The sequence below is a fragment of the Rhinolophus sinicus genome, linkage group LG02, assembly GCF_036562045.2.
Source record: "Rhinolophus sinicus isolate RSC01 linkage group LG02, ASM3656204v1, whole genome shotgun sequence".
NCBI classification, from domain to species: Eukaryota; Metazoa; Chordata; class Mammalia; order Chiroptera; family Rhinolophidae; genus Rhinolophus; species Rhinolophus sinicus.
Window position 1 is genome coordinate 144,965,112 of NC_133752.1, and position 23,075 is coordinate 144,988,186.

Genomic DNA, 23,075 nt, shown 5'->3' on the forward strand with positions numbered 1-23,075 from the left:
CACCTTAGGCAATCCTGGGTGTGGTCCCTCACTACTCATACCTCTGTCTCATATCCTTACTTCCTTTACCAGTTTCCCTCCTACCTTTCTGTGAGTTCTTTGCCCCATTGTCTGGAATCTCTCCCTCCCCTCTAAGTCCTGACGCTGAGAGCTTTTCAAGTCGCTGGCCCTAGTCTTCTGCTCCTCCCATATGTTATCCCATCTCAGAGCCAAGATTCAAACCCAGGCCCTTTCTGCAGCTGCCTGGGAAACTAAGGACCCATCCTCATCATCTGGCAAGACCTCATTTCACTGATATTCATATCAGAACTCTCTCTTCTCTTGCCTTCTCTCCCTATGCCCAAAGTGTCCCCCCTCCTGACTTCTCTTGTCCGCTGTGGTTCTACCTGTTATCAGCCCCATACCTTAGAATCACTTTGACTCCTGGCCTCCCTTCTCTCTGCACATCCAATTAGCCATGGTACCAGTTGACTTCATAGTCCCTTCCTTCCACTGTCACCACCCTCCCACGCTGCTTCAGGCTCCTCAGCTCACCAGATCACCAAGTGTGTGTCTGATCCTGGGGATGGAAGGAAAATGCCCAGTGGGGTCCCTGCCCCAAGGTTGCTGATATGTCCTCAGTCCCTGATTCCCTCCATTTGCCTGGTCACTGGGTTAGGGCCAGAGCTGGGCCTGCTTGGAATACAGTGGAGGCTCCTCATTGGTGATCTGAGTATCACCTGCCAAGGGCCCAGGCCTTGAGCCTCAGTCTTTCTGGGAATTGAGGCACATCACCAGCTTCCCTGCCACCTCTGATTCAGGGCAATGGAGGCATAGCTATCCTGAGAGAAACCCTTCATTTTTCATTATCTCTCACAAAGGAGATTCACCTAAGGACGGAGAATTCCAAAGAACTAATAATCTAGAACTCATTTCTTTGGGGGTTTGGAGGGCAAAAAAACACACACCCCAATTTTGTTTGTTTTACATTAATGCATTTGCTTTAATGTTTTTCCCCAGAAAATAAAAATTAAGTTTATTTACATGCCTGCACCATGACAAATGATTTTGATCCCTGGACCAGAGGTGGGGGATTTCCAGGGGGCGTGTCTGGGCTGAGTCCTCCTTTCTCCTTTGCCCTGCTCAGCCCACCCAGGTGAGCCACCTTCAGCACCGACCTCACTACTGGGGTCTTTCCCATCCTTGGCACCTTCACCCATCAGGGCTAGAGGAGAGAGAGAGTCACCCGCCAGGGCTGTCTGAAGTGACAAGGCTTCAGGTTAGACTTGAATTTCTTGCATCTGGGCTAATTGGTGTGGTGATGCATCCACCTATAAAAATTATAGAGTGGCTCACTCAGGGGCCTTGTGTCTGTTGCCAGCAGTGGAAAGGAGGGGAGCTCTTCTTCTCAGCTGGTTCCAGCACACTTCCAGCTGGGGCTCAGAGGACCAGCCTCTCCCACTGTCTCCTGAGCCCAATCCTTCTTGACCATCACCTCCTCCCTGCCCTATGGCGGCTCTCACGGACCTCTCCTTTATGTACCGCTGGTTCAAGAACTGCAATCTTGTCCGCAACCTCTCAGACAAGTACGTCTTCATCACGGGCTGTGACTCGGGCTTCGGGAACCTGCTGGCCAAGCAGCTGGTTGATCGGGGAATGCGGGTGCTGGCTGCTTGTTTCACTGAGGACGGGGCCCACAAACTTCGGCAAGATACCTCCTACCGTCTACAGACCACTCTACTGGATGTCACCAAGACCGAGAGCATCAAGGCAGCAGCCCAGTGGGTGAGGGACCAAGTGGGAGAGCAAGGTGGGGCAAATTACATTCTTTGGCTTTCTCAGTTTCTTCTTCTTTTTCTCTCTTCCTCCCAGAGGCATCTATCCGACAGTTATCAGGGACCATGTTGTTCAGATGAGGTGGGAGAGGAGATGTAGAGAAAGGGACTGGGGCTCTGGCTCAGTAGGACTGGAAGCCGCTGCATGGTTTATTCTGTCCGCATGAAGGGGTAATTTCCCAAGCAAGTTTTCTCTCCCAGAAACTCAGAGGGATGGAAGGAGGTTGCCATAGGTAGTCGGGGACAGAAGATGTGTTCTGTATGTCCAAACCTCTAAAAATGGAGTTGTCTCTCTGGAACTTTAGCTGTCCTGACTATCAGCTCCTACAGAAATGTGAGTGCACTGCTTATCGGAATCAGGCTGGAGGGAAGGGGATGGGAATAGGAGACTGGACTCCCTGAGTGGGGGCATTTGCTCTCTTTGACTATGTCAGGCTAGAAGGCTGGGGAGAGAGTGATCTGTCCTTTTCCTCACATCATGGTGGATTTTGGGTTGACCTCAGGATAAGTACCAATGTCAGAGTGGCTGCTATTGGGAAAGGAGGCTGTGGGCTGGGGCTGGACCAGGACTGCATGGGCACCTCCCCAGGGAGCTTCCTGCATGCAGTGCGTGGGCACAGGGGCGGGAGGAACAGGGTGGTTCTGTTGCAGAAGCAGCAGCCTAGGGGAAGTCCTGATTCCCAAGGGAACTAGTCTGGGGTCCATGCACACAGGTGGGGCCAGGAGAGCCCTGGGCCCAGGAGGAGCCAGACAGTAACTCCCTGCTTTATTTTTCTCCTTAACATTTACCACTATCCACTATCCAATACTGTTTATTTATTTTTCTTATTTATTGTCTATTTCCCCTGCTAGAATAAAGCTTCTGGGGGGGGGGCAGGGCTTTTTGTGCATTTTATTTCATATATATTCTTAGTACTTACTTAGAACAGTGTCTGGCATCTAGTAAGTTGCCAAATATTTGTTGGATGAACTAAGTAATGAATAATTCAGCAAGAGTGAGTCTCTCTTTCAATAAGCTGCCTCGCCCAGCGCCCTAGATTCAGCCCTGAGCCACTTCTGTTAATGATTCACTGGGTATATTAGTTTCCTGTTGCTGCTGTACTAAATTAACACAAACTTAGTGGCTTAAAACAACATAAATTTATTATCTTGTCGTTCTGGAGGTCAGAAGGCCAAAACGAGTCCCACTGTGCTAAAGTCAAGGTGTTGGTAGCTGTGTTCCTTCTAGGGGAGAATCCATTTCATTGCCTTTTCCAGCTTCTAGAGACTGCTTGCATTCCTTGGCTCGTGACCCTCTTCTTCTGACTTCAAGGCCTGCAAGCTTGGGCCAAGTCCTTTTCACACTGCATCTCTCTGGTTCTCTGTCTCCTGCCTCCCTCTTCCACTAGAAGGATCTCTGTAATTATACTGGGTTTACCAGGCTAATCCAGGATAATCTCCCCATTTTAAGGTCAGTCGATTAGCTATTTGAATTTCATCTGCCACCTTAATTCCTCTTTCCCATGTAATCGACCATATTCACAAATTCCAGGTATTAGTATGGGCACATCTTTGGGGGGACATTCTTCTACCTACCCCACTGGGAAATGGAGGTAAGGTTTGGTATGCCTTCTTATTGCCCCTGAGTGCTCTGGACATGACAGGTTGACCCTAAAGCTGTTCACACTGCTCTGACACTTCTGCAGTTGCTCTTTGCAGAAAAAAAAAATTAAGATTGTCCTGGTTTCCAAGCAGGCAGAGCCATTTCCAGGGATGATTAGAGGAAGTAGGGAGTATGTGTTCCTGCTCCCCAGGTGGAGATCACTTGGGTTTTATAGGCTTTTGGTCTCAAAAGCCTCATTGTCTCCTCTGTAAGACAAGAGGGTCTCCTTTAGCTGGGAATGTTCTGAGTCCTACCAGTCATTTGGTCTCCTGGGGGCTCTCTAATTGGAGGAAGGCAGGACGATAGGGTGGGGGCAGAGCTTTTGTGTGGACGCCAGGCCAACGGGAAAGGCTGGACCACGAGCGAGTGGTGCTTATATCCAGAACTGCCCTCAAGAGAGAGTGGGAAGTGTGCCCAGAGGAGGCTGCAGAGGCCAGGGTGGGGTGGTGGCACGGGGCTTGGGAAGGGAAGAAACCAAGGCAAGAAGCTCATGGAATCCCTGAATGAAGGAGCTGGAAGGCATCCTTAGGCGATCATTTAGAGGCTTTTCCAACATGTTTTAGCATCAAACACTTGCCTCCGAATGGAATTTTACTTGGAAGCTCAGTATGTAAAACAAATGAAAGTTGAGCTTCTCCTGCATCTCCCTCCCTTAGCAGGTTCTGGGGTTCAGCCTAGAAACTCTCAGGATTGCAAACCACAGGCTAGAAACAACTGTTCTAGTCCAGTCAACAAAGAACCTGGGGCCCAGAGAGACAAGTGATTTGTCCAAGGCTGCAGGTAGAATCAGGACTAGAATTTGAGCTCTTCAAGCCTGGGTCCCTGCAGAGTTGAATGACAATTCTTAGCATTATTTCTCTCCGTTTATACCAATTCAATTTAATTATCTCAGAGAGCCTTTTTCACATTTTTCCATAATTATTTTATTTAAATATTTCATATATTTATTTATAACTGTTATTTATTTCTTCTCTGGTTTGTGAGCTCCTTGAGTGATAAAACACTGTCGTGTTCATTTTATGTCACGAATACCGTCCTCTGTAGCTGACAGAGAACAGATGCATGAATGAATGGATGGATATGTGAATGGGTGAACGAATGGAGTGATTTTGGTAATGTGTGTAATAGATTTGGTTTCTTATGCTTAGATGAATATAGAGGGGGAAGCATAATGGGGGAAGAAATTCAAACATTTATCCATTGGGGTGACAATTATACCTCTTTTCCCAGAGCTAATAGCTTAGATGTATTAGCTAAAGCCTGGAGTGTTACCTGGTACAGGGCCCAGCTAGCTGGCAGACTGTGTGAAACAGAAAAAGTGCCCCTTTAGGGAAAACTAATTAGCAAAAGTACATGTTCCTTTGGGCTGTCATAGCTCCCCACCCAGGCCCCAGGCTGGCTGTCTTGTGCCACTGGGTAGTAGACCCGGATGCTTTTCCAGAGACAGTGCTGATTTCTGTGTGGTTCTCTCTCCCTCTGTCTTGCCTCCAGGCCTCTGGGCCCTGGTGAACAACGCTGGTGTGGGCGTGCCCAGTGGTCCCAACGAATGGCTGACCAAGGAGGATTTTGTGAAGGTGATCAATGTGAACCTGGTGGGACTGATTGAAGTGACCCTCCACATGCTGCCCATGATCAAGAAAGCACGGGGCAGGATTGTCAACATGTCCAGCTCTGGTGGTCGTGTGGCTGTCATTGGTGGTGGCTACTGCGTCTCCAAGTTTGGCGTCGAGGCTTTCTCGGACAGCATCAGGTGACTGGGCCCCGGTGCCAAACAACTCTGGTTGGGAGTCCTGGGGTTTCACCTCAGAATGAGAGGGCTGGGGCTGGAGGAATGACAGAATGTGGGCAGGGAGTTCTCATGGGAGGAAGATAAAACAGCAGCAGGAAGAAGGCTAGCCCTCAGGGGGCTTTCCCCAAGGACCGAGAGAAGACAGGATGAGAAGACTAGTGAGGTGATAGGAGGCTATCTTCCTGCCTGCCCTTGAGCTGTCCCAGAATAAATAAAACCCTATTTGGGCCTGTAGGAGGGATTGTCCCCCAAACAGAGAGGACTGGGGGCAGATGTGCCTGTGGGAGACCCTCAGAGGGGGACGCAAGCCTCCCATTGAGCCTCTCACTCCTTTTGCCATGTGAGTGTTGGGTGTGGGGCTGAGTGAGGGGGACCTGGTGGGAGGAAAGGCTTTGGTCTAGATTCTCTGTTAACTTCCTCCGTCTGGGTTTGCCTAATGCGAATTGCCCAGAGACCAGGCTTGGGAAAGGGCTGAGGCTCCATGACAGGGCTTATTTGCATGAAACCAAAGCCTGGCCTGGTGCAGGGTTTGGGAGAGCACTTCTAGGTTCCTGGGGAGATCAGTCCCTCTAGAGGTGTTGGAGGTGACTCTCCCTGATGACCCGTTGCCATCTTGGGGCCCCAGACTAAGTCCAGCTCTTCTTTCCCAGGCGTGAACTCCACTACTTTGGGGTGAAAGTCAGCATCATTGAGCCAGGAAACTATCGGACAGCCATTTTGGGCAAAGAGAACATGGAGTCACGCTTGCAGAAGCTGTGGGATCGGCTGCCTCAGGAGACCCGGGAGAGCTATGGAGAGGAGTACTTCTGTATCTGTGAGTTCCCTGGGAGGGAGAGGGGCCTCCAGGGGGCACAGGGAGATCTTGGGGGCCATTGACCCGCTTTCATTTTATAGGTGATGGGATGCAGGCTCAGAGGGGTTATGGGCACAACGTTCAACAACTAGTGGCAATGCTGGGGGTTAAGAACAAAGACCAAGTTGGCAACTGCTGGGAGTGTGTGGCAGAACCATAGTTGCTGGGAAGATGGGGTGTTAGGAGAGATACTGCCCACTCCTGGCACCTGACCCCCAAAACATCATTACCTTGGTGAATTAGGTGAAAATGTACTGACAGAAGTACAGAGAAGATATTAAGAGCACAGCTGCTCGAGCCACACTGCCTGAGTTTGAATCCCAGCTCTACCGCTTACCAGCTAGGAGACTTTGGGCGTGTTACCTTGTTGCCCTATGTCTCAGTTTTCTCATCTATAAAATGAAGTTAATGATAGTGCCTACCTCACAAGGCTGCTATGAGAATTAATATTTGTGAAATATCTTGCACTCACTAAGTGCTTATTAAATCAATAAAGAGAAAAAGGAGCGTACGAGTACGGTATGTAAAGGGAAGAGGCTCTCGGCAGCTCTCTTCCTCTCTGAGCTAAGGGTCTCCTGGGAAGCTCAGGTGTTTTTGGAGAGTAGAGGTGGCACATCACAGCTGTTTGTTATACTGCCCCCAAACCTTGGGCAGTTCTTCCAGTTTTTGAGGGATGAATGGAGCCCTGACTATTGGGGCTCAAGAGGAGGGGGTGGCCTGAGGGTGCAGTGGAGGATGAATGGCCACAGGACCTAGTGGAGCACCCGTGGGAGGAGAGAGGTGGCCACTTTGAGGACCACAAGGCCCAGCATTCACTCAGATCATGTAATCTCGAAGCAGAAAGTGTGGTTTCAGGAGAGGATGATTCAGAAGACTTCCTATTCTCTCCATTTCTCTGGCTCTCAGCACCTTAGAGCCACCTCTGTAGCTGCCTTTGTGAAAGACACCCTTGTCAATAGAAATTGGTACTGACAAAATTAGCAACTTACTTCTCCAATTGCTTCTCTTGACCTGGCCACCAGCCAAGAAGGTGGGGCTGGTACTTTGCTGATTCAGGAGGTTCTCTTCTGCCAGAGTGAAGTAGCCAGGCTCTCAGCCCCTTTCTTGCTCCCTTTGGACCTCAACGGTCTAGTGACATATTTCTTTAACCCAGATTTTTTCTTCTTTTTTTACTTGGCTTCTATGAAATTCCCTGGAAGACCAGTTACTGTTGTGGTTAAGCTCTTAGGCTCTGAATCTAGGCTGTCTGAGTGCAAATTTCAGCTCTCCTGCTTACCTTGTTTTTTCATCTTTAATGAGTTATGAGAATGCAACAAGTTAATATGTATAAAATGCCTAGATTACCTGGTCCCTGGTAAGACCAATTTGATATAAAAGTTTGGTTTTTAATCCTCCCTCAGACAGCATGGTACTTATAAGCTATCAGTTCTTATATTGCAAAAATAGATGCTTAGATAGTAATTATCCAAAATCCAAAGTAATGAATTTTTAAAATATACCCAGAAACCCTGGATGGGTTAAACGTAATCACTCAATCAAATCCATGGCAGGTATCTAACTGTCCAGAGGAGTTTATTTTAGTGTGATGCTCTCCTGAACATCATACATCACCAGAGTAAAAAGCCAAGACACCAAAACCATGAAAATTTATTCACTTAATCCACATTTTATTGAAAGCCCACCACCTGCCAGACACTGTGTGAGGCTAAGGAGTGAGAGTAGACCACGTGTCAGGGCTCACAGCTCACTGCCTGTAGCTTAGGCCCAGTAGAGGAGACAGATCTTAATAAACACACACACACAATTAATGGCAAATGTGTATAAGTGCCATGGAGAGAAACACAGAGCTATGAAAGAAGAATGGGGCTGGAAGTTGGGGCTCCAGTTTAGATGATAACATAGGGAAGGGCTTCTCTGAGTTGACTATGGGGAAGTATAAGTTAGGCATTACTGAAAAGTGGAAAGGGACGATAGGCAGGGAAATTTTTGTAGGAAGGCCCTGAGGCAGAAAAATCTTTAGAGGAATTTTAAGAATGACGGAGGGTGGGGGAACGGAGGCACACAGGATAAATTAGAGCAGCAAAGCGCAATGAGGATTCAGGATGTGATCTGATTTGTGATTATGAAAGACTGCTCTGGTTGCTGCAGTATTCCAGGCTAGACATGATGCTGGTTTGGACTAGATAAAAGGTGGAGAAAATGAAAAGAAGTTGAGAGATTCCAGGTGTATATTAGACCTGCTAGCACTAGGAGGGAGAGGACGCCATCATGGAAAAGTGCTAGGTTTATAATTCAAGGAACCTGGTGGATGAAAATATCATTCATTTATTGATTTAGGGGAAAATATTCAGAGTAGTATTACTTAAAGTAAGTAATCTTTTAGTTCTGAACATATTAGAGTTCTCTGAGGAGAAAAAAAGTCCTAAGGATTTACATCAGTTGGACTTTCTCAGTGATAATAGAAAATCCAATTCAAATTATTCAAGCAGAAAAGGAATTTCTTGGCACTCATGACTAAAAAGTTGAGGGATATGGGCTTCAGTTATAGTCTAATCCAGTCTGCAGATGATGTTGTTAGGACCTGGTTTTACCCTATTTCTTGGCTCTGCTGCTTTTGTCGCGACTCCAGTCTCACAAGCACTCCCTGTGGAGGTCACGTGGCTGCAGCATCTCCTCACCTCCTCCCAGGGATAGTCCTTTCAGTAGCTCCCCTAAAAGGCCTAAGATTCACTCTGACTTGGTGGGCCTATAACGGCAGGATCAGAGGGATCTGTAGGATGTACCCAACTCTGAGCCCATCACTGTGCTCGGGGGAATGTGAAGATCTGATTGGCTCAGGCTATGTCATGTGCTCCGTCCAGACCAAAGAACTCAGACTGGCAGAGGCAAAGATCCTAAAGAAAAATCTGTAGCTGTTGCTTAAGGGAAATAGATGTGGGGAGTGTGTGTGTGGGGGGGATAATATATATCCTCTGTGAGATCCCCCTAAAACTCTCCCTTAGCCAAGAGTGGTCCAAATTATTCATGGGAACACTGTGGGGCTGAGGTGAAACACAGATTCAACCAGTGTCTGAAAATCTCACAAGGCCATTTTCTAAGTATGTGAAGTGGCTCAATGCAGGCAGAAGTTGTAATCTCCTGTGGAACATAAAAGAATATGGAGAAAGGCAAACTTCCTCTGAAAACCACGTCAAAAGCTGCTATCATTCTTCTGAAGAGTAGTAAAATACCATGTGTTGATGCATCTGTCATCTGCCCCATGAGTGCAGAGGAAAACTTTCAGGCAGCCATTTGACTACTTTTAGATTAAATTTTTTTCCAAGTGTTCTAATTTTCACTTCACTTTAACTGGTGTTTATGGGGATACAGAGATGTCTCTGGGAAGCTAGTTGAGGAGATCTAAAAGCAAATACAACACCACACAGAGTATCATGCAGCGATGGACATACATACAAGGCAACAGTATTGAATCTTAATTCTGCGGTGGCAAGGCCTTCACGAGGTGAAGACGAATGACTTAGTGAGTTTTGAAGAGTGAATAAGAGTTCTCAAAAAAAGAAAAAGATGGCAGCTATTTCCCATAGAGGGAAGAGCATGAACAGCATTTTGGAGACCTGACAGTACTGCGTGCTTTTGGAGGCAAGTGTGGATTCAGAGTTTAGCTTACAGCCGTCCTCTATGTTACACAACTCTCTAAGCTTCAGTTTCTTCACTACAAAGTATAATTCCTCTCTCACAGACTGTTTGGAGAATTAAACAAGAATGTAAAGCACTCAGCTCGGACATATAATAATGTCACTGCAGGCTCACGAGGAGTCCCAGAGAGGACTCATCCCGGAGCAGCGGTGACCAGGTTCTGGTCTCCATGGAAGAAAGAATTCAAGAGCAAGACAAATGCAGGAAAGCAGAAGGAGTTTATTGAAACGAAAGTACACCCTTGAGAGGGAAATGTGGAACAAGTCAGAGATGGAGTCACGCCCAGGAAGTCCTGACCAGGGGTATTTATATCTCTGGGAGGCAGGAATTGGCAATGTCCCATTGACATGGCTCATCAGTTTCTTCTCTCTGGGCGGGACCCTCTGTTTCTTGCTTTTCTTTCCTTATGTTGCTCCTCTGGAACTATCATGGTATCAGATACATGCTGGGAGCCATAATAATCGCAATGAAAATGAGATTATAATGACATTATAATTAGCTAAAGATCAGGTCCCTGTCATAGGGATTCGCCAAGCTGGATGAGGCTGATTTCTTGTTTTTCTCCAGCGTCAGGTGCCATATTCAGTCACTTGTTACGTGTGTAATCAGTGAGGCACCTTGCATTGTATCCTGGAGGAGGTGGTCAATTTCCGAGGCTACTCATCCTGCCCCTAAGGAGAGCTCAACAAACCTCAGCCATCACTGTTAGAACTAGTCTGGCCTAAGAGAAATATGAAGAGGTTGTGGTAGGGATGAGGCTGGGAGAGATTAGGAGTCAGATCATAAAAGGCTTTGATAGCTCCACTAAGGAGTATGACTCTTATCCCAGAAACGTTGGAGAACCTTTTAAGTAAATGACTCTGAAATGACCTGATCAGATTTGTGTTGCTGTGGGAAGGATGAAGGTAGAGACCTGAGACCAGCTTGGAAGCTATTGCAGAAACCCAGTAAAGGAATGACAAAGGCATGATGGGAAGCTATTGCAGAAACCCAGTGAAGGAATGGCAAAGGCATGATGGGAAGCTATTGCAGAAACCCAGTGAAGGAATGACAAAGGCATGATGGGAAGCTATTACAGAAACCCAGTGAAGGAATGACAAAGGCATGAGTTAGAAGTCTTGGTGGCTGTGGGAAGTGTGTGTGTGTGTGTGTGGGGGGGGTAGTATTTCGGGGAGCAGGTGCTGTGGAGACAGACTGAAGAAATATTTAGGAGTGGTCACACATCACCACTGAGCACAAACTCCAGCAAGTTACTGTGGTCAACCAAATAGTCCCCTGGCCTGGGAACCCTGGGACAGGCTAGGTATCTTGGAGTGATATTTAACTATCCCCAAAACAGAACTATATTGGCAATGGCTAGTTAATAGCAACCTAGTATGGGAACATTCCCAAAGAAGCAGCACACAGAATCATGTGACCAGAGGGGACCAGCACGTGAACAGAGCCCAGCATTCAAATCCTAATAAGCCTGGAGTTTAGCCACAGCCTAGGAGCAACACAGCCACCTGTCAAGTTTTTCTTCATTTTATTCCTGCCAGGGAGACCACAAAAAAAATTCCACTCTCTTCCTGGGGAGGGACTAGATCGGAAATCCAAGACCTGTCCCTGGTGAAGGAGGAAGGAACAGAAACTCAACTATTGGGTCTATACTAACTGCCAAAGCCTGGTCCCTGATACTTTATGGATTTTTGTCTGGCTTAATTCTCACAATAACACAAATGTTTCCTAGATGCCTGAATCCAAAGCCCACGGTCTTCCTCACTATCCAGATGAGTGACGGGGTTCAATGGTACCTCTGTCCCCCTTCCCACTCCATGCCTAACAGGCTGCCCTGCACAAAATAGGAGCACAACAAATATTTGAGAGAACAATGGAAGAATGTGCCTTATTCCACTTCCATGTCGCAGATAGCTTCCGACCCCTGGCTATGCGGTCCTCCCCATCTCTTAGAGCCTAGCTCCAAAGCCACCCATCACATCAGCCTGCCTGTCACCCTCAGCAGTCCACACAGCTTTGCCTGGCTCTGAGGAAGCATCTTGAATGAGTCCTTCGACACTCTCCTCCCTGCCTGGGACCTGCTGGTGGTGGATTTTCTGTCCGGCCCAAGGATGGAGGGCAGAGTATAGGCTTCCTAAGACATTATCGCTTTAAGTCAGCATGGCTGTTTTGGGGGACCCCAAAATGTAATTTACCTTCTTCGCTACAGTTGTTGTCTCTCTAGGAAACAGAAAGGGAAATTCCTCAAAGTTGGGATTAAGGACACTTGAATAACACTGTCCTGTCCTCATCAACAGCCCACCAGTGTCCTGCAAAGAGGGGGTGAATTCCTTGCCTTCCTAGACCATCCCCAAAGTCGAGCTTGATTTTGCTACCTCTTTGTTTTCAACTTTCGATCTCTTATCTCAAAGTCTGACTTTCAGGCACCACTTTCTCCAGCGTGCTTGGAGCTCTCATTGAAGTATGGGCCAGGAGCACAGGGGCAGATCAGGCCCATAAGTATATCGTGTGCCTTGTTTCCTACTTGTGTGATGAGCTTTGGCTGACTTGGACTTGGGGGCCTTGTACCCATCTCCACACCCATGTGCACAGGGTAGCAGAGTACCCCTCACATCTGTCAGAGCCTTAACAAGGTGCCTGTCTGTGCCTTACTTCATTTGAGCCCCCCAATGGCCGTATGACCAAGGCAAGGGCAGTCTTACTACTTTTTAATAACATTTTTTCCCTGCATGCTTTTGTAGAAAATTTGGGAACTCTAGGAGGTAAAAAACCTCCAGTGACTAGGAATTCTGCCAGCCAGACAATATTTTTACTTATTTTTTTCCAATTTTTTTATGGACTTACATACACTATTCTGTTTGCCCCCACTGACTACCTTGCTGTTATTCATCTTTATTATTCTCTAGGGCAGGTATTGTTATCCCCATTTTACAGATGATGACAGTTAAAGCTCAAGGTCACCCAACTAATAAGCGTCAGAAATGGGCACTTTTTTTGTGGTGCTAGTGTAATGCGATAGTAGGAATTCAATACACAATTCTTGAATTTAGGAAGAGAAATAAGATTATTTACAGGGTGGTTGTGAAAGGCACAACATGGACGGGGTGGTAGATCTGCCTGAAATGTTAGATCAGCGATCTGATGGAAAGGGCGCTTGGAAGAAATTCAGAAGAAACTGTCTTTACTGTAGAATAACAGAGCCTTTGATGTTGTTGTTTTTCTTCTCCTGTACCCTCAAACAGATACGGAGAAGTTAAAAAACATGATGCAGTTGGCAGAGCCAAGGATCAGAGAGGTCACCAACAGCATGGAGCATGCCATTGTTTCACGGAGCCCTCGCATCCGCTACAACCCTGGCCTGGATGCCAAACTCCTCTACCTCCCCCTGGCTAAGTTGCCCACCCCTGTGACAGATTTCATCCTGAGCCGGTACCTTCCAAGGCCAGCAGACAGTGTCTGAGCTGGGGAAGCCCAAGGGGTGGTCAGTGGGGTGTAGAGGAGGGGGCTGGGAGAAGGGACTTTGGGGTCACAAGAGGTGGCACCAAATGTTCTGTGGACACTGTGCTTGGCTGACACCCACTGCTGGCGAATTTGTGGATAACTTCTAACAGAAGAGAAGTGCCTCTTCCCACTCACTGGGGCCCCACAGAAACCTAAGGTGGGCTTTGCAAGTTCAAAGACCTGTAGCATCGCCCCAGGGACACCTGTCACCCACTCAGGATATGGCTTTTTCTGGACCTAGAAAAGTCAAGGAGAGGAAAACTAGCTCCTGCTGAATCACGAGCCTCCCTCGGTTATCACGGCCACCGGGAAATAGTGTGGCATAATCTAGCCCACAGGAGAATCTCAACCACTTTCCTATTGGGTCTCTAACTACGCATTAGCCTCATTCACATAACCCATTATTTGAAGTATGTAGTAAGGCAGACAGGGAGTACAAGATTATATCAGACAGAAGTTTATAATATTTTCTTTCTCTTTAGAATTCTCTATCCATAGGTGATTGGGTCCACATGAAATAGTGTTCATTTATTTAATCATCATTGATTAATGCTTCAAGTATTTATTGAGTGCCTACTACATACCAGGCACTGTGTAGGTGTTGGAAGGATGTAACATGATTAAATCACGGTCTTGGCTTATTTTGTGTTTTTGTTTTTTGGCACAATATCTAGTAGTAGAGCTAGGACAAACAGTGATAGAAGAAACAGAAATGAGAAAATCAAATTCTTAGAGCTGTAAAGAATCTTAAAGGTCATCTAATTCAGTTGTTCCCAAACTTGGCTGTATATCATAATTGCCTGGTTAATTAAAAATACAGATTCCTAGGCCTCAATGTTAGAAAATCTGATTCAGTAGGCTTGGGATGGGGCCCAGAAATCTGTATTTGAAACAAGGTCCTGCATGATTCTGCTGTAGCTGGGCACTAGGGACTAGGGAACTTTGATTGTTCCCTAGAAGTAACTAATGCTCAGAGGAAGATGTGACCTACCCAGTCCCCCAGTGTGGTGACCAAGACAAAACTCAGGTGTTCAGGTTCCCAGACTAGGGTTTTAATTATAGGAGAATAAAATTCTGAAATTAGTAACACTGTCAAATAAGTCATTGAACTAAAAATTTTTAAAAAGCCTTAAAGTTCTGAGCCATATGACGTTCTATTGAAAAGACTTTTTTGATCTTGAGGAATGGTCATGTAATAAAGGTCAAATGTGAATTTTTTAATGAAAATGTCTTTAATTTGTGTCTCTTTAACATCCAGCTGAACTTGAAAATAATAAAATGGAATTTAATTACATCTGAAAAAGACTCCTTTTCCAAATAAGGTAACATTCACAGATTCCAGGGATTAGGATGTAGACATATCTTTTGGGGGACCACCATGCAATCCACTGAGCCTGTTATTTGCAGCACTTCTATCCCTGGCACCAAATTCTGTATCAGGTAGAAATCACTGAGCAGCCAGTAACAGAAAAGCCAACTTACATTGGCTTAAACAATAAAAAAAAGAATTCAGGCAGGACCCCATCGCTGAATGACGCCATCAAGGATGCAGTTTCTTTCTGCTTCTTTGCTCGGCCAGCCACAGTTTTGGCTTGAACCTATAAATTTAATTATCTTTATTGTTGTCGTATGACTGCCAGTGGCAGTGGGAACTCTGCTCATTCACAATTTATAGGAGAAGAAAGAGCCTGTCTTTCTATGGCGTTAAAGATCAAGGAAGTTTCTTTCGCAGAGCCCTTACCAAGGCTCCCCTTCAACCTCACTGACCCAAATTCGCTTAAGTTTGTCCATCCCCGGACCAATCACTAACAAGGGGGCAAATTGCCATGAAGTGTTTAGATTAATCATGGGACAGAATGGGAAAATTCAAAACTCAGATTCTATGCTATTGAAAGAGTTGAATCTAGGTCAAAAATAAATTTTCTTTTTTGAAGACTCAAAAATTTACTACGGGGACACTATGGCTAGTTAATTTTGAGATATTAACACATTTTCATTGCTCCTTGATTTCCTAGTTTCACTTTCCCCACTCAGGTAGGGAGCCAATTTAGTACTTCCTTACCTAGGGTGAGATAGTTGACAGAATAGAACAAATACATTTCTTGCACTCTCTCCAGCTTTAGTTTCCCCAATCCTAATATCTTTAGAGAAATTACAGAATTTGGGGAAGAAGCAAAAGAAAATGTGACTTGTGTATGCATATACTATCTCAGAGAAGCGGGGCCTTTCCCCTCAGATAAGGAGATTCACTTTGGCTGATGAGAGAAGAAGGTGAGATTTGGAGCTTCCAGAGTAGGAGGCACCAGGGTTCACTTTCTGGAAGTATGTTGGGGAAGTGGAAAGACTCAAGAATTGCAGCTACATTGTGCATTTAGGCCCTGGGTGACCTCACAGAAAACTCATCCGTCTCACTGTGGCAGGAAGGCAGTAGAGATTCACCAGATATATGGGCATGTAGATGGGGACAGCAGACATTTAAGAGGTACCTATGCAGATGCTAGAAGACTGAATATTTTGCTCTGAGGTCTATCCTGCCACCCATCATTAATAGTTGAGATATTTTTTGGATTTGAGAGATTAATATCTACTTCAATATTACATTTTAGTTTATTTAAGATTAAGATCATAACTTTTTTGTATAGCTTTTGTATTTTCCTAGAGTTTTTTAAAAAGATTTTCATTAAAATATAGCTAACATACAATGTTATATTAGTTTTAGGTGTATACTGTATTTTTCAACATTTATATACCTAAAGAAGTGATCACCATGATAAATACCCTAACCAACTGACACGGTACCATGCTATCACAATATTATTGACGGTATTCCTCATGTTACACCCTACATCCCCATGACTACTTTGTAACAACCAATTTGTACTTCCTAATCTCTTCCTATTATTCACCGACCCCCTCAACCCCACTCCCATCTGGCAACCATCAAAATGTTCTCTGTGTCTATGAATTTGTTTCTGTTTTATTTTGTTCTTTAGAGTTCACATTTAAGCGAAATCACATTGCATCTGTCTTACTCTGTCTGTTATACTCCACTCAGCATAATTCCCTCCAGGTCCATCCATGCTGTTGTAGGTGTCAAGAATCCATTCCCTTCCATGGCCGAGCAATATCCTATTGTATATATGTACCACCTCCTCTTTATCCATTCATCCATCGATGGACACAGGCTGCCTCTACATCTTGGCCATTGTAAACAATGCTGCAATGAACATGTGGACGCACACTTCTCCTTGAAGTAGCGCTTTGGGTTTCTTCGGATAAATACCAAGAAGTGGGATAAGTGGGTCCTTCTTTCTTTCCTGTTATAGCTTTTTTTTTTTTTTTTAAGTCTATTTTGTCTGGTATACATATTGCTACCCCAGCTTTTTGTTTATTTGTTTGTTTCTATTTGCATGACATATCTTTTTCCATCCCTTTACTTTCAGTCTGTGTGTGTCTTTCAATCTGAAGTGAGTCTTGTGTAGGCAGCATATGTAAGGGTCTTGTTTTCTTGGGGGCTTTTCATGAGCTCTGGGCTCAGACCTCGAACCAGGGAAGGATGGCTTCAGTAGTTCCTTGCATTTCTCATATTGGCTTCTGTTCTCCTTTACATGAAGAGAGATTTGCCAGTCACAGCCATCCTCCCTAGATATATACTGGGGATGCCAAAAAAAATGTACACATTTTAAGAGATGTTATCTATGTATTACTTTTTGAAGTTGAATTGAATTATGGTAGCACTGTGTAGTATGATGTTTGCTCAAAAGACGGTGTTAATCAAATGAATTCTAGCGTCATCATTGTATTACAATTTTAATACAGTTTTTTCCTTTCTTAAAATGTGTACACATTTTTTTGGCATCCTCTGTATATACTGGTCTCATTGCTCAGCAGGAAAATGTTCCAGATATCATGGCTGGATAGAAATATCTCTCTTTCTCTCTCTATCCCTCCTGCTTTATTGCCTCCCTCCATCCTTCCCATCTTCCCTCCTTTCTGAATGGTTGATGGAAACATTCGGAAATTATTGTCCACATTCTATAGCTGCTGGATTGTACACAACAGATTGTACTTTTATTGTAAGATATAGTTTCAGCTATGTGTCACAGACACCAGAATTAACAGTGAATTACACAAGACAATTGTTTCTTTCTTCCTCATGGAAAAATCTAGAATAGTATGGTGTCTCCTCTCTATTAATTTGCTATAGAGACTAGATAGAGACAAATTTGTAATTTGTAATAGGGGCTCAAACTCCTTTGGTCTTTTTGCGATGCCATCTTACAGTCCAAGATGGCTCCTGCCCGCAGGAATGGGACAAGGAAGGACAGGCCTCTACCCTTTAAGGTCATAGCACAGATGTTTCTTTTCACTTGTGCTCATAACACACTGGCCAGAACTTAGTCACATTGTCACATCTAGCTACAAGACAGGCTAAAATTTGGTTCTCTTTCTGAGAGCCATGCATTCAGCTAAAACGTTCATTATTACGGATGAAGGGAAGAATGCATATTGTGGCCCTGCTGGCAGTCTCTGCCACCCAAGATAAGTCCATTCCTGTTGGGGATCTTCAGCAACAGCTGCTTCCTTTATAGTCTTTGGTGTTCAAAAGGATTAATAATTGCATTTCTGAATCTATGGGCCAAATGGTTGCGATTTCTCTAGGAGGACTGGACTGGACTTTCAGATTCTAGGAATCCTCCCTTTCTAATGTACCCGAGCCTCTCTTAATGGCAGAGAATTGAGACGAGTTTTGAGACATTTTTCATGAGCAATCAGTTTTAGTCTTTGAGTTACTTCCTTTGCAGTTAGAGAGTGGTCTCTATTTTTCTAACAGTTTTGTTGAGGTACCATTTGCATACCTTAAATTCACTCATTGAACTTTATGTAAGTGTACAGTTAGATAATTGTTTACTAAATTTATACAATTTGTGCAACCATTGGACAGTCCAGTAATAAAACATTTTCTTCATCCAAAATGTTCTCTTGTGCCTGTTGGAAGTCAATTCCCATTTCCACTCCAGTCTCCCCAGGCAACCTCTGATCTGCTTTCTGTCTCTATAGGTTTACCTTTTCTAGAAATTTTATATAAATAGAATTATACAATTATGTAGTCTTTTGTGTCTGACTTCTTTTACTTAGAACAATGTTTTGGGGCTTATCCACATTGTTGCGTATCTCGGTAGTTCAGTCTTTTTTTATTGTTGAATTGTATTCTGTAAAATGGGTATACCACATTTCGTTTATCCATTCACCAGGGAGGGACATTTGGATTGCTTCCAGCTTTTGGCTAATGTAAATAATGCTACTGTGAGATTCATATAGCTTTTATATGAACATATGTCTTCACGTCTCTTGAGTAGATACCTGGGAATGGAACTGCTGGGTCCTACGGTATGTTTAACTTTTTAAGAAGCTGCCAAACTCTTTCCAAAGTGACTGTATCATTTTACGTTCCCTCCAGCAATGTGTGAGAGTTTTATTTTCTCTAAACCCTCACCAACACTTAGTATTGTCAGTCTTTTGGATTATAGCCATACCAGTATGTGTGCAGTGGTATCCCATTATGGCTTTAATTTGCATTTCCCTGATAATTAATGATATTGAGCACATAAAAAGCATAAAACTCCCTGTAAGCCCAGCGTTAGCTGCATCCCATAAATTTTGCTTTTATTTTCATTTAATTTAAGATATTTTCTAATTTCCCACATGATTGTTTTTCTTTGACCCAAGGATTATTTAGACATGTGTTTAATTTCCAAATATTGCAGGGTGGGGAGACATTCAAATTTCTTCTTGTTGTTGAATTCTACTTTAATTCCTCTATGGTCATAGAACAATCTTTGTATGAGATCAACCTTTCACATTTTATTGAGACTTATTTATGGCCTAGCATATCATTTATTCTAGAGAATTTTTTTGTGTGTTTGAAAATGAAGTGTATTCTGAGTAAAGTGTTCTATAATTATCAGATCAAGTTGGTTGATAATGTTCAAGTTTCCTTATTTTATTAATTTTCTGTCTAAATGTTTTTTGTCAATACTCAAGAGAGGAACATTGAAATCTACAACTATACTTGTTGCATAGTTTTTCTTTTAATTCTGTTCATTTTGCTTCAAGTTATTCTGAGGTTCTGTTATTAGGTGCATATACATTATAAATTTTATACCTTCCAGATGTAATGACATTATAAAATGTCCCTATTTGTCTTTAGTAATATTTCTATTTTTAAAGTAAGTTAATATAGCCATTCAAGTTCTCTTACAATTACTATTTGCATGGTATATATGTTTTGATCTTCTAACTTTCAATCTGGTTGTCTTTGGAGCTAAAATATGTCTCTTATAGACTGTATATAGTTGGGTCTTGCTTTTGTATCTCGTTCCACAATTTCTGCCTTTGATAGAAAAGTTTACTCTATTTACAGTAACACAGTTATTGATGTCACTAGATTTACATCTGTAATTTTGCTATTCATTTTCTTTAGGTCTTACGTTATTTTTGTTCTGTTCCTCATTTACTGCCACCTTTTGTGTTAAAAGTTTTAGCGTACCCTTTTAATTCCTCTTCTGATTTTTAAAAACTTTTTAAAAAATGTTATTTTCTTAATAGTTGCTCTAGAGCAGTGGTTCTTAGCCAGGGGCAATATTGCTCCCCCACTCCTGCTAGAGGACATTTGGAAATGTCTGGAGACATTTTTGCTTGTCACAGCCTGGGAGGCCATTCAGAGTTCAGCTAGTTCTCAGGTCAGTCTTGGCTTTAGCTTTTAACGTGGCTCCCACAAGTTTCTTCATGCATGTAAGTAGTGTGCCAGTCAGCGGGCTATATATGGAGAGCTTATTCCAGCCCTTCGATGACTCTCTCATTTCCAGGATCTCACTGCTAAATTTCTGATTGGTCTGTGGCTTGCCCCAATCAGAGCCACAGGCTCAGACTAGAAGATCTGTGGGTTTTTTCTATTCATGTCGTGCTTTTACTGATAATTCTGTGGTGTGTTTTCACCTTCTCCCTGAAATTGAGCCTACCCTTTGGCAGCAAAGCTGCTAATTTTCTGGCCAGCTCTGGCATTCTTGCTTCTTGAGATGTAGGAACAGTTTCAGTGAGAAAATCACAGATTCCTGCTGAAGAGAAAGCAGTTTTCCATGAATAATGATTCCCAATTTTTTGTTTACCTTTTGTTGATTTCCAGAGAACTATTGTTTTTGACTGTTTTTAAAATTTGTCCAATTTTATACTTGTTTTTGGAGGAGAGGATTTGCCGTTCTCTTCACACCATAGATCGAAGTTCCCCCACTACTTTGGAGTTAAAGCTTGCATCATAAAACCTGGCAAATTTAGCATAGTCATTTCACCCCTGAAAGGGTAATAACATCCTTGAGGAAATCTGGGTCCATATTGCTCTATTAAGCAAAGAAAACTAAAGGTAGACGTTCTTTGAAAACTGTTGACTCTTATTTACCAGCAGTCCAGCAAGCATTTTTTTTTTTATGATAGTGAAAATATACTTTATTTTAATACAATAGCTGCCAGCAATATACTGGTTCCAGAGAGACAAAAGAAAATACAAGCATTCTATAATAAGCTTTCATTTGCCTTTTCAAGTAATTCTAAAGAAAATACTCCAATTCTGTTCAACATTATGACTTGGGGAGTTGAAATTATTTTCCATGATAAAAATATAATTTTGACAGCCCCAACCTTGATAATTGTAAAGACTGGAATAAAAAAGCCCATATAGTATATCAATAATGAATGCTCCCCTCTCTTTGAATCAAATATTATAACCAGTGTAAGAAATTGGTTAATCAATAAACTTGGTGAAATGTGTATCAAAATGTTCATGAAAAAATACATTTCTATTTCTTATCATTTTTACCTTGTAGATATTTTCTAAATGGATATTTTAAATGCACAGAAATAAAAGCTATCTACATGCAACTCTGGAGAGTCAAAATTCAATGGAAGTAAAAATGCCTAATGTATAGAAAAATCTGCATTTACATTTTTTAAAAAAGGAAGTCGTATCAACTTAAATGGTAGAAAGCTTTCCAACTATTGAATACAAAATTTTTTCAGAATCCCTTGGGAAATAGTGATAGCTTCCATTTAGACTCTCATCTCCTCATCGGTTTAAATGAAGGGGGAAATGATTCAGTAGTTGCATAAAATAATATCACATGATTCCATCATGTCAATGTATACACTACATGAATTGCCATGAAAACTTTTATGTCCCAAATCTCCACCAATTTTAAGCTGTGATCTTTCCACAAATATAAGATGGGGTAAAGAGCATGTTCTAGGATCATCCTTTTTACTGGCTTTTGTCAATTTGCCAATTTCAACTCTATCTGATTAACTTCCCTGATAAAGTAATAAATAAGATCTGTTTTTCTACAGAGAAAAAGAATTCTGCCTTCATCAAAATCGTAACAGGTAGACCTGCCTTTCTTGCACATCGAGACAGCCAAGTGTAATCCTGGGGTAAACTTTTTAAAAAAACAAAGACAATAGCCAAGATGAAAATACTCCACAGGTGAGTTTCAGAGTGTGTTTTTCATCACTCTAAGAAATGCTGCTCTTTCCTCACTTGCCCTACACCATGCACTACTTAGTCCAACCACTCACTTGAAAGAATAGACACCCCTTCTTTTGAATCTTTTTCATACTTTAAGCTTTGAGGAAAGGTTCAATATCACCTGAATGCCAAGTTACCACTATTTAAAAAATAGGTGAAAAGTGATGATGGCTGTCTGTGTACTGGTCCAAATGTGACATTTTTCACTCATTGAAGCTACTGCTATAGAATTTCTCAATAGATTACCTGACAGTGCTTCTTCCTGGAAACAGATAAATCACCATCCAGTATTTAATTACAAAAAGGTGGGTGCCCAAACTTTTTGATCAGCTATAAGGAGCTCTAAGAAAGGTAAAGCAAAAAAAAAAAATCTCCCTGAGCCAAATGGATACAATATGGAGCTTTTCTTATCTTTCTATACTGAGCTAATTACTGATAGGTTAAAAAAACGCAGTATGCTTATAAAAACCAGACTGCTTCCATAAAGCCAGTGCTTCTTAATGTTAGCCTATCAAGGGGGAAAATCGTTGCCATTTTAAAGAAATATATTCAAAATTTCCAAAAACAGCCTATGAGAAATAGCACTTCTTAAAACAAGTCAGGTATCAAAAATTACCAAAAATTAATAGTTATAACCCCAGCTCTGGAGTCGTACTTAAAATGTCTAATTTTAAAAAAAATTAATAAATATATAGCAAACTTTTGTTTTATTTTCACCAAGTTCACCCTCCCTTGTTAGAGTACAAATAATCAATCCCTGGTTTAGGACTTCAATTTCAAAGAAACAAACAAACATGCAGAGTGCTATTCCTCAATGTGGCTGCAGAAACATTTAATTGAAGGAAACACAATGATGAGATTAGGCAAAACTGTGGTAATAACGTACTCACCACAACAACTATAATTTAGTCCAAAAGGAGTGACCCAGCCTCCACCCAAAGTGTAACAGTAAAGGGGGGTGGGACGGGGAAAGCTGGTAATGTGTGTGTTTTATCTTGTTTTTAATATAGGCTGGATAATGCATCCTTTAGATTACCCACATTAAATATGCTTTAGAGACAAAATTCTACTTGATATTTTGACAAACCCACCCTACCCTACATTCCTTAGGTTAATTTCTGTAAAGCATTAATTTTTACCTTACTAATCTTTGTACTGTGTTAAAGCTAAATCAACTAAATATCAGTTTACGTAGTGTTGCTCAAAAT

General features: G+C 42.9%; 1 protein-coding gene across 1 annotated transcript; it reads left to right on the forward strand.

Annotated features, from left to right (window-relative positions):
• The first annotated feature begins 1,286 nt into the window (after window positions 1-1,286).
• On the forward strand, window positions 1,287-14,434 carry SDR9C7 (short chain dehydrogenase/reductase family 9C member 7). The gene is made up of 4 exons (XM_019742308.2): window positions 1,287-1,789; window positions 4,948-5,206; window positions 5,896-6,059; window positions 13,034-14,434. Exons 1-4 carry the CDS (start codon window positions 1,489-1,491, stop codon window positions 13,249-13,251), a joined length of 942 nt encoding a protein of 313 aa, XP_019597867.1. The 5' UTR covers window positions 1,287-1,488; the 3' UTR covers window positions 13,252-14,434.
• Window positions 14,435-23,075: the final 8,641 nt, after the last annotated feature.